The 12,258-nt window shown below is 46.5% G+C and overlaps 1 protein-coding gene across 1 annotated transcript in view; it reads right to left on the minus strand.

Moving 5' to 3' along the window:
* Window positions 1-519: 519 nt before the first annotated feature.
* LOC106747403 overlaps window positions 520-12,258 on the minus strand; it is a 95,191-nt gene continuing 83,452 nt past the window's right edge. The window contains exons 3-5 of the mRNA XM_014624892.1: window positions 9,499-9,579; window positions 4,644-4,747; window positions 520-577 (exon numbers count right to left, since the gene is read on the minus strand). Of these exons, the coding sequence (XP_014480378.1) occupies window positions 520-577; window positions 4,644-4,747; window positions 9,499-9,579 (243 nt within the window). The remainder of the gene's footprint in view (window positions 578-4,643; window positions 4,748-9,498; window positions 9,580-12,258) is intronic.

Genomic DNA, 12,258 nt, shown 5'->3' on the forward strand with positions numbered 1-12,258 from the left:
CTATTCTACATTTAAGTTTTATTTCGATAAAGAATATTCTTATATACTAGAACATTTTCTTATGTAACTTACAACTACAGATAGAATATAGTGATAAGCGAATGTTAGATCGTTAACGTGTACAAATAATGAGAGATTAAACGGGTGAATAAAACGATATATCTTATTTTCTCATAATCTGTTTTTTTTTAAGTTTCAGAGGTTTCAAAGAACGAAACCTTTGGTTCTTATAACAAAAGTATTTATTTGTCCATAGTCAAGCAAGAATTTAGTTGATTCAACTAAATGGGTTTCTCAGTGTATTTATCAAATTATGACACACTATAAATGTCGGCCTTTTATAGATACCAAATTTCAATTAGGATATTTCCTTATTCTCATAACATGTTCATCAAACGTTCATAAAAATCGCTCATAAAAATCGAAAATATCCCGTATAATAAATAATTTGACACCACTGTATAACCGTTGCCCACGCGGCGATCTACATCCTCCGTTCTGGTTTCCCGATCCGACATCCTACTTACGGTGCTCCGGATACTCCCTCATGGCACTGGCATTGACATCAGCACTGACACTGTAATTCACGTAAGTACGATTCGACCAGAAAAATAAATGTTAGTCGATGCTGATGAAACTCCAATGAATATATTTAAGTTCAAAAAATATTTTAAGAGTCAACGGATATGATAACTCGCCGATACACGTGCCTCACGTCGCGTTATGTGCGTCGCTCGCCGACTCGAAACGTAATGACGCGGTTACGGCCAAATACGCAACGCACAATAGTACCAAAACAATAGACGTGGTAGCCGTAATTGTTCGCTCATGAATGACGTGCACATTCAGCGGCGAGAGACCACAGCAAAAAAACGTTTTTAAAACATCCAGAATCTCCGAGGCGATCGGAGTTATCAGGACTGTCACGCATCGGAAGCGCCCCAAACCAAATTAAAAATCTTCTACAAGTCCGGCGAATGCAGATTTATACCTCTAATAATTTTCTTCGGGCCACACATTTCACTTTGAAAACTACCAACGTTGTCTTTTCACTTCTATTTAGCCTCGTCGTTACACCAAAATTAAATTTATGTTTCTACCAATACTTCCGGGCATACAACCTTTGTCTTCATAACTCCTTCTTTTTAATCCTTTTCGAATATCCGAATCCTATCGGAATTACCAACCTAATAAAATAATAATAAAGAAATTATGATAAACGAAAGCTTATTTTATTTATCCATTGATCCCATTATTTGTTCGTATTCATTAATTGATTTTTGCCTTTTTATCGCATATTCTACCTGCAATTCAGTTAGATAATTAACATGTTGCTTACTAAAATTAATAAAAAAAAATAAAAATTTAATGTAAATAGAATATGCATTGAGATAATATTAAATAAATATCAAATATATATTTTCTACAACCGCTTGTAGAACCTAGATCTATTCCAGAAGTTCTTAACAGGTTTTCTCTTTTAATATGGAAATAATAATAGTAATTAATCACATGCCTCGAGAATCTCCATTGGTCTCTTAACGATATTTGCAGACGCAAGGTGGATCAAAACATTATCTTGGGAGTAACGTGTTCTTATTTTGGAGCTACCAATAATCAGGCGAACTAATTATTGATATCACTCGATTGATGTTTAGTTTTGTCAGCTGCTATTTCACAATAACAATGTTACAAAATGTCACAATGTTACAAATGATGTTTTCATTAATGGATGCATTTCTCGCGTATTACAGACCCGCCAGCGACCTCGGAGTGGCTCACGACGACGTAAAATCCGGTTGGCAGAAGTGCGTGTCGCACGCGTTATCGACCAGCGATAAACGCCAGATGATACATTTACGCGAGGCGCGCGAACACCAGGGTAAGTCGCTGCCGTGTTCGCGACTCAAATGAATGCCATCGCCGACAGCGGCTGGCTACAACGTGTTCCGGGGCTACTTGTGTCTGCGACGAATCGTGATACAATTCGAAAACGATTAGTATTATCTCCGGTTCGCGCCGACACCGCGGAGGAAGGAAGAAAATTTGCGAAGGGGAGCCAGCTACCAACAATGAAGCCAACGATTTATCACCCCTTTCTACCTTTAACGAAGCCCGCAGGGCACCAATGTACTCGTTCATTGATATTCTTGTCGTTAAAGGATACCAATTACTTTTGAAGCCTGCATCGAGGCAGCGTGATAATTCAGTTTTCTCTAAATTCTCATTTGTTCACACCGTGCCTTGAGAGATGCCGTCTATTTTGCAAGAAAGACGTTTTACAAGCTTCATTCGCGCGACTTCTCGACGACGCCTTTCGATAAGAAATACTGTGCAAATTTGCAAAAATATAACGCTCGGATCCGTAAACAAAATGATTGTACGACCATACGATTCGGAGAGACACGATCATCGAATTTGTTCACGTGCCTTGAGAGATGCTACCTATTTTGCAAGGAAGATCTGCGTTTACAAGCGTTTCCTTCATTCCGTCTGACTTCTCAACGACGTCCTTCGATAAGAGATGCTGTGCAAATTTGCACAGGTACGACGGTTAGATCTGTGAGGAAGCTGATCGTGTGTACCCAGTCATTCGGAGAAATACAGTCATCGAAACGCCACGAGATCGAAAGTCTCGCTTGACAAGGTGTAAGGCGTAATTGCGCGGCCGTTGTTCCCGATGTATCCGTATCCTTCGCAACCTGCGGGCGCCCGCACCTGCGCTCGGCCCGTATCGCGGCGCGATTCGAAAGCGATTAATATTATCCGTAGCTGCCGATGCGGTGGGCGCGGAGGAGAGGGGGAGAAAAGGAAGTCGAGGAGGCGCGGCCGCAACCGGCAACGAAACCAATAACTATTAATCGAAACGCCACCGCACATTCAGCAAAGTCGGCCGCGATTCGAACGCGCAGCCCTCGATTACACCCCGGCGCATCGACACACGCGTATTTCAACCACCCTAAACGCGAAGTCGTGTTTCTCTTTACGGCCCTTTCATCTTGCGCCGCTCCCGCCATTAAGCGGCCCGCGAGCGCGCCGGTGCAATGGTGTGCACCTGATCTCGATGTATGTGACTCGGTGGGAACATATTCACATGGTCCTCCTCGATTCGCGATCTTCGAAAGACGCGTCGATCTTTCGAGAGCCCGGTGAGCCAATTAAATAATGTGCTTTTGAAGTTTACCAAGCATGTATAAATTATGTCCGGGATGTTGAAGGAGAATCATGAAAGAAAACGAGTTTTCGCGAGGTATGTTGCGAACATTTGAAATTTCAAAGTTTTGAATTTAAAAGCCACCCGAGGCGTCTTCAAGACGAGTTGGAAGAAGGGGATTGCTTTTACAGCGAAGGCAATAAAAAGCAAAGATTTGTCGAAAGCTCGGCTTGCCGTTTACCCGGATCGTCTTTCCTCAGGTCGCTTTCCGAAAGGATGCGCGAATCGCGAGAGAGTATTCAGTTTATCGTCGATTAGTATATTCGTTACGTCTCGAATATTTCCTGCCAGGCTGGCACGGGGAAAACAGGATATCATAGATCCGCCTTATATGAGACAAACGATTGGAGGATAGCGTCCGGCGAGAAGGATCGAGCACTCAGGAACGACAACGCGGTTTAGACGAGATACTCGAACCTGGCATTACGTCTTCCGGTTACAGCGTGTCCGGTACAGGCGCCAAGGGAGGAACCGGCCGGGGGTTATCAAGCGGAGAACGTAGGTCGACTCCGGTCGGACTCCCGTCGTCCTTAAATTGCCACACGTAACTCGAGTGGTGACTCGGTCGCGTTCCTCTCCAACCGGCGTGGCGATCGCACGTACTGGAGTGCGCGACCGGTCCGAAGATATACGGCGAACGAATATCCGGAAGGGGCGGTCTGGAATTCTGGACTCTGTCCGAGCGGTCGTACAACGAGAGGGGCGAGGGAGGCGAAGCGAGGCGACCCCTCTGCCTCGTCGTGCACACGCGCGCACACACGCACACACGTGGCACATGCGGGGGCGCACGACCTAACAAACAATCGCTCCTGCCCCGCGGCATCGAAGGGTGAAACTGAGAACGCGGCTCTCGCAATGGAGAAATCTATTTTCGAATGAACCCCCGCGCGGATCATTTCGAGGGAAATGGATCTGTCGATATCGTTCCGGAATCCATGAGATCTCATTCTTCCATTGAGGTAATGGCGAAAAGAGATGCAACGGTTGCTCATTTATCTGATAATTAAGCTAACGTAAATTCGTTCGATGCGTATGGGACTATATTAAGAAATGAGTTTGGATGGATTTATCTGGCAATGGACGACCAAACACGTTTTGGTGGTAGAAAACGGAATTTCTGGCTGTAAGAATGAAATTTTGTTTATGAGGGAACTGGAAATTTCGTTCCCCTCGACCGAAACATATTTAGTCGCCCATCGCCAGGTAGATTCAATCAAATTCATTTTCTAATGTATATTCAATCAAATATCATTTTCTAATGTAATCATATTATCATCGTATTCCATGAAAAGTTGGAAGCTCGGAGGAAATCGATTATTCACTTTTAATTTTTGAAAATTTACGCACCTATTGGATTATCTAATTACATATATTAATACATAGATGGTATTAAACATTACGATTATATATATGTTTCGCAACGACTCACCGTAGCTGCCATGAAGAGATGATCAGGGGCGGCTCGGAGGGCGGCAGTTGTGCTTTCACTACAAGAGCCATAGCCAACTGATTTCGCTGCTGCCTTCTGACATTCTGCAACGGAGAACAATCATTAACAAACAATAATAATCCATTATTGAGGAACGCATCTGTATAAACTCCCCAGATTGTAAAATGCACAGAGTGTCCGATAATTTTCTCGGGATCGGTGACCTGCAGAACGATTAAAACTGAACGGAAAAGTAACGTATGATTTTGCAAAATTCGTAATAGTTAATGAGGAATTAATTAATCCGCGATAAAAAAATATTTGATAATAATTACCAAACGTTTAGTGAAATAGCTTACAATAACCGAGTCATTTTATTGAAATAATTTCATTAAATGTTTGGTGATTGTTGTCAAACCTTTTTTTCAGTACGTATGAGTTAGTGAGCGGGAATCGATAGCTCGGACTCTGTACGAAGAAAAATTGATTGATTTCTCCTAGCAGCGATGAGCGGCGATGAGCTTCCCGTGCGCTCATTAGCTCATACAGATTAATGAATTCCTCACTAACTATTGCGAATTCTACAAAATAGTGCATGACTTTTCAGTTCAGTTCCACTTGTTCCACTTGCACGCCACGGATCCCGAGAAAATCGTCGGACATCGTATATGTCGAGCGAATCGAGCCGCGCGATTTGGAGCGTCGTGAGCAAAACGCGCGACTTGCGACTCGCCGGGCGGCAACGAGAGCGCCGCGAAACTATCAGCGTCGGAACGTTACCGCAAGGAAAATTCTCACGGAAATTGCAGCGAGAGACGCGAACAGATATCTATGTCACACGCGTATGTACACAGCAAATTGAGGAATTCAATTTTGTGCGAACAATATTCGACGGAGAGGCCGCAAGAGTGGCATTTTTGTCTCCCGGGCAGCGACGTTGAAACATGATTTCGACTATGCGAACTCGACAAACGTGGCGCAATAACTTACGAGAGGCGCTTCAATTTTTACAAGTGACTTCCGCGAGCCCACTTCGCGCTCTTAAAGGGGTGACGAACAAAGCGCAGCGCGGTACATAGAACGTATTAAAAGCGTTATCGCCGGTTTATCTATCAACAGCCTTTTGATATTGGAAATCGCAATTTTCCGAAATTTCCCGTCGGAATTGCACCGATCACTCGCGGCGACAGCGCGTTACACAGCGGTGCCGGTGTGCGGGAATCAATTTCAGGAATTCAGCGACAAATGAACGAGAGTGTATCCGCCGACAGAGAGAGAGGGAGAGAGAGAGAAGGAGAAAGAAAGAGCGGGTGAAAGGTAATCGTAAACTAATTGGAAGTAAATTCGCTCCGGCGTAATTGCGCGTTTTAATTTGAAGCCACGCGAAAGCGCTCCGAACGGACCGTTCGCGCGGATGGGTAGAGAGGTGCACTCGTAGCGTCGTCGGCGGTCCTTCATTTGCCGTACACTTTAAAAGGACCGTATCGTAAGCTGTAATTAAAAGAATTACGTCTTCGTCGTCGTCCACGAGAGGCCACGTCCGTGAGAGCGTTCGAAATTTCGTCGCGACTATAAAACAGGAGGGCCGAAATTCTGCTCATTCCTCCGACGTCGCCGCCGGGCCGACTCGATGGAATTTTATCGGGGATTCCCAGCGCGCGATGTATCGACAATTGAACGAGCTGCAGGGCCGTCGCACGGCCGGCGGAAACGCGAGCGTTAAAAACGCGCGGGGCTGCGTATTTTAAAATGCGATAAATTAAATCCGCGCGCGGTATATTCCCCGATGTGAAAAGGAAACACAACGGAGCGATCGGCGCCGGAAACGTTATGATCACGGATATGTGAAATATTTCACATTGCGGATTAACAAACGGCGATTATTCGGTTCGCGAGCGGTAGCTACCTAACGCGCTCGCATTCATAGCCGTCAACAGCGTCGAAAGTATCGCGGATATAATCTCGTGTGTTCGCCGCACCGTGCCGAGCGAGAATTGCATATTTCGAAGGTACGTTTCTCCCTAAGCGGCCGGTACGGCGCTTTAAAGAGCAACATTTTTAAGTATTCAAGGACCGTGGCGGAGCGGCATTATGCAAATGATTGCTAATTTGCAAAATATCGTAATGAATTCCCGCCACGTCCTACCAACGAGATAATCGTTAATGGGGTGTCCGCGTAATATCATTCTAACACCGAGCCCATCCAAGTCGCATGCGTGTTTTATTCGCGTCCGTCGGCGCAACAAGAGGTAATTCCGTGACGACGGGAAAGAGGGAGGGCGCGTTTCGCGAGCCGCGGGTATCGCCGGCGAGAAAGAAAGGCTCGGGAACGAATCAATGCAATCAGAGACGACATTGTGCGGTCCGCTCCGCTCGCACCAACGAACTCGGTTTGCGCTCTACACCCCGGCAAATTAACCGAAGTTTCGCGCGCCCTCGCCAAAACTTGATACCCCTGGCACGGCCAATCAAACTTTGAGTTTCGGTAATCCCCGGGCCAAATACTCCCGTTTACACGTTACAGGTTATGGTATAAGACGGCCCGTTTCCTCGAGTTTCGCCGCCGCTAATACCCGAGTTTCCGCCGCAAGTTGTCATCCGGTGTCGGCTACAGTCGCGGGACCGCGATTTTCTCTTTCCTCCTCCCGCTCTCCCGTCTCTTCCGCCCCTCTCTCTCTCTCTCTCTCTCTTTCTATCGCTCGCTCGATCGGTCAGTCGAGGAAAAAAGGAGAGAACGAATTGTGCGAGAACGCCCAACGAAGATCGCGCGGAGCTGCGTTCGGAAATCCTACACCGAGGAAAAGCGGTTCTACAAAATCGGCGGTCTCACCCTCGTTCGGAAAAATGTTATGTCCACTGAACAAATTACTCGTTGGCGCGACAATACGTTGCGTTGATACAGTTGCCGGCCGAATTGCAATCGCTGAATCAACAGATCACTCATTACATGAATTATATAATTGGTTTAGTGGAACAAGTGTTGCGCTTGAAAACGATTGTGTTCATTTAAGCCAAATTTCGTTCTCACTGTGCTGAACGAGTAGAGTAGCGTTTACTAACCAATCAGGATAAAAAAAATCTTTGCTCTTTCTATCGCGATTAGTTAATTAAGTGCTACCTTATCCGTCAAGTATAATTTCTGAACGCACCCCATGATATTAATTTCCTCGTGTGCGCGAATCGGCCATGACACGACAACCCCTCCCCCCCCCTCTCTCCCTCTCATTACATTCTCATGACAACGCAGAATCTCTTCATTAGTGCAATTAATTCGCGAAAAATATATAAATAAGAGAGAAGCGGGGAAAAGTGACGGAAGAAAGAGAGGAGACGGCGAGGGGGGGGGGGCGAAAATGAGAAGAGTGCGGCAATCTCTATAAAACTGCACTAGTAGAAGGAAGCTAGGGAATCGAGTTCTACCAAATGGAATTACTTAAAGCAAACGCGTTACTTTTTCAGTGCCACTATCCGATCGGCTGCTTCCCTTGTTACGAAGTCGCGCAATGACCACCGGCAGACCATCCTGGCCTCCGGCTACATTCGATTCCAAGGGAAGCTTGGATGTGCGTTCCACTCCCGTTCTTGTCCCGCAGGTTCCATCAGGCCACTACCATCCTCCCACTTTCCGTCGCGCAGTTCCGTCCGAACACGGTCACATGCATATGCAAATTTATTCTGCTGGTGCATTAGTGAGCGCACTACGCGACTGTGTGCGCGCCTGTGCTCACATACGTGTGTGTGTGTGTGTGTGTGTACGTATATACACGTAGGCGGGCATGGCAGACTGCGCGTGTATGCGTGTGCGCACGGAGACCCGTCGTCCAGGCTGATCGCGGCGGAGAGGGTCATAAATTAAATGATGTAAATGCTCTGTCCACCCTCTGTCGCAGCGAGCGGAGACGACACACAACCACCCCCTTCGCGCCCATCGCTCTCGCTGCCGGCCACCCCCTCGGCCGCCAATACCGACCACCGCGTGATCGTCGCTCCCCCCACTCACCTTGACGCTAAGCCCGCCGACTGATTATAATTATCGGGACGTACACTCTGATCCAGTCCGACTCACCCGCCTGCAGGGATGAAAGCGAACGGACAGCCGCGAGAAAACGAGCGCGCGCTATCTGCCACGTTAGTTTTGCGAAATGTGATGGATGCGGCGCGCGTTTGAAGCTTATCGCGATCCGCGTGATCCGATACAACCGCGGGGACGCCTATTGGTACACCCCGGCGATCTTATCCGTCGGTTAATTAACTAATCATGAATTCAGGGCTGACTTTTGACTATATCACGTCGCCAGGCTCGACATTTTTAATCCTCCGATCAAACCTCGACTTCGGATCACGCGAGTAATCTCCCTATTACTATTCTCGTGATCCTCGCTACCGCCCAACACCGAGGAGATTTATCGCTGCCCTCCGACTTTTTCTCCTTTCCTTCCGCCGCTCCCAATCCTCGGGAGACACGCACGTTTCGGAAAGAAATCGGTACTCGAGGAAGTTACCCGAAACGTTATCTATTTATACCTCTCAATATCCGGTTCTCGCGCCGATATTTATCTCCCTTCTTTCCATCTTCGACCGTGCCGCGGAAGAGTGAGTAGGTGGATTCCCCGTCCGCGCGATCGATAAGCGCGCGAGCTCTGACCTGATTTCTCTCTGATGTTAACTCCTCGCCGAGGAGAACGCAGCCCCCGAAGCCTCCGATCCAGACGAGGGCTGGAGGATCGGCGGCAGCCGGATCGCTAAGCCCCACGCTCTCTCAATCGGATTCGAATTTGATAGTATTTGAACAGCCCACCGTCGCTCTCGTAAATTCTGCACGCAGTTTGTGTACCCCTTCCCTTCGCCGCTATACCACTTGGCTCTCTTCTTCCGCGTTCGATCCGATATTTGGTTCGGCGCAGATAACCGCTGTCGACTGTTGTCGCCCGTTTTCCTAAAGATCGAATCGTATTTGCAATGAGCCGGCAGTAACTTCCATCCGTACAAACTCCACGCGCTCTTTATCTCTCTCTCTCTCTCTCTCTCTCTCTATCTCTCGCGAATGCGCGTTCAAACAGATCCGTACAAACGAACGTGTTGATCATCGATAACAAACGATGTTCTATTGAGCGACGCTCTCCGTGCAAAGAGAAGCAAGAAACGATCGCAAGCGTCCGAAAGCTATTCATAGACGTTGAAATAGATCAGCCGGAAATAGGTACGTCGACGATTATTAATTGGCAATTAGTGAACAGCAGTCAAATTCACGCTCGTGTTGCTTGATATATTATCATAAACGTGTGAGTTGATCGTGATCATGAATTATAATGAGATAATTACATCTCGCAGGCCGCAGCTCACGGTATCGTCGCTTGCCGCTCATGGCTCGACTGCCTCAGTTCTCCGTCAGTCAAGTAGCAGCGTGCACCCTGGCCGAGATTAAGGAAGTTCAATTTCCGATATCGCAGAAGAATACGATTTCTCCGTTCGTTCGTTCGTTCGGGGTAATAAGCGGCTTGCCGCGGTTATCGTTAACAACTCGCGAGCCGTTGATCGATATGCGGCAAATTGTGCGCACCCGAGTCGGTCCTACGTATTACGAAACTATTATATATTTTCATGGAAAAGTAAAATTAAAGTTATATGTTGCAGGAAATTTACTGTATATCATTTCCCGCCTCTGACGTCATACAATCAATATAGCTGTCGAAGATAGCGGAGCCTTAAATAACTTCGAATACCACCTACAAACGCATAGCGCAGGACTTGGACCTATTCTACAGGGTCTCAATAAGTCCTTATTTAAGTCTCAACATGGAGGAAACGGAAATAAGTTTTAATCTACAGTATCGAAGGAGCACAATAGTCTATGTAACGTTATATTTGGAGATAAAAGTTACAAAGGGCGACTGTATTTGTAAGCGTAATGTAGAACTAAAATTTCGATTCGGGTAGCATTGGAATTCAATCTGTAAAATTAAAGGCTCAAAAAAGAAGTTAAAAAGTGTCAATATCATCAAAGTAAGTTTTTATTAGTCTATGGACCGTTTAAGTAGGCGCAAACTATTCTTAAGAGCGTCAGAGCAGCATCAGAATTTCGACTCGGGTCGGTTATCCATTTTGCTCTTATGAAAGTTATTTATCCAATCCGACGCACGAAGCTCACGAGCCTTGTTTCGAGTCCATACGATATACGTTCGCGATGTTCGCGGCCGAGCTTTCATCCCGAACGCAAAGCCGATGAAAATGTATTGGCTGTAAATAACGTCAGTCGGATTTCGAAGACGGGCGCGCTTACAAGAAGATAAAATCAACTTGACCCCGTTTCATCCCCAGCCGCGCGTTCTCAGCTTCTTGCGCGCTCCTCGTATTGTCCTCCTCGTCGCTCGGCGATCGGAGGAGCCGGTAATCGCTGATGAAAAATCGTATTCGGAGCCGACTTGACGACGAAGAAGACGTGATCGCGTGACGTCGGCGAGAGTAACTGCACTTTTTTGATGACTTCATTCCGTCGTGTGCACACGCGCATTCGTCCATTCGCCTATCGCGAGCGAGAGAGAGAGAGAGAGAGAGAGAGATAAAGAAAGGGTGAAAGTGACGCCTGCTAGACAGCTCACGTTATTTGATTTTACGGTCGAATTTATCGGGACATTCTAGTTTCGGTTGTCATTCAATTAATGCTTATTCTAATGCTGCCATTACGTCAACTGCCAGTTACGATTAACCGCGCCGATTGATTTTAAACGGCGGCGGGCGAGCAAAAAAATTCCGATACCTCGCGGTGTTTGTGCAATCCGGGATTACACGCTTAATATGCAAAATGTATGTATGCATGTACAACGGTATCGTAATTATGATGATCAACATGCCGTGCTTTCCATATCAATACCGACGCAATTATGCGCGTGTGCCTTCTGCACACGTGGAAATGGCCAATATTGATCGCGCGGAGGGACGGCGTAGAAATTTGTATTTTCAAAAATCTCGGTGTCATCGGCCGTCGAAGTGACCGCACGGCAATTATGTCGTTCATAAATCAAGCACGTGGGCGAACGGCAACGGAGGAGAGGTATCGCGATATAAAAGTCGCATAAATCGCGCAAACCCGATGATCTAACTTCGCGAGCCAACGGTAGTTAGGCAAGTTTCGGGATTGGTTTCCTGCGGGTTCTGTAATATTCAACTTCGCGTGCTCGTCGCTTCCGCTCGGAAATTTTGATGGAGATTTTAATCGAATAAAAGGAAGCAAGAGGCGAATGCACATAGAAACAAAACGGCCACTTTTACACGGCGATGGGTGCTGAATATTCAAGGTGGGAAGACCGGAACGTTCGTCATTCCGGCTCTCATCTGGCAATGATGCGCGTGCACTATGGTTTTATGAAAAAAGAAAGAAAAACAAGAAAAAAAGGGAGAAAAGAAAAATAGAAAATAGAATTCCAAAAGAGGAGAGAAGAGAGGAACGAACGTCGACATTATTATTGAATAAATGCACTCGCGCATGTAGCGATTCGGCGTTCGATTTAACTGTAATTTAATGTCGCGTCTGTCACGGAGATTCGAGGAAATATTCGCACGATAAAGGCCTCAACTTGATTGCCACCGTGCGCGCTCCCTCCTGTTAGTACGTATC

The sequence above is a fragment of the Dinoponera quadriceps genome, unplaced genomic scaffold (assembly GCF_001313825.1).
Source record: "Dinoponera quadriceps isolate SergipeBrazil2010 unplaced genomic scaffold, ASM131382v1 scaffold2414, whole genome shotgun sequence".
Taxonomy (NCBI): domain Eukaryota; kingdom Metazoa; phylum Arthropoda; class Insecta; order Hymenoptera; family Formicidae; genus Dinoponera; species Dinoponera quadriceps.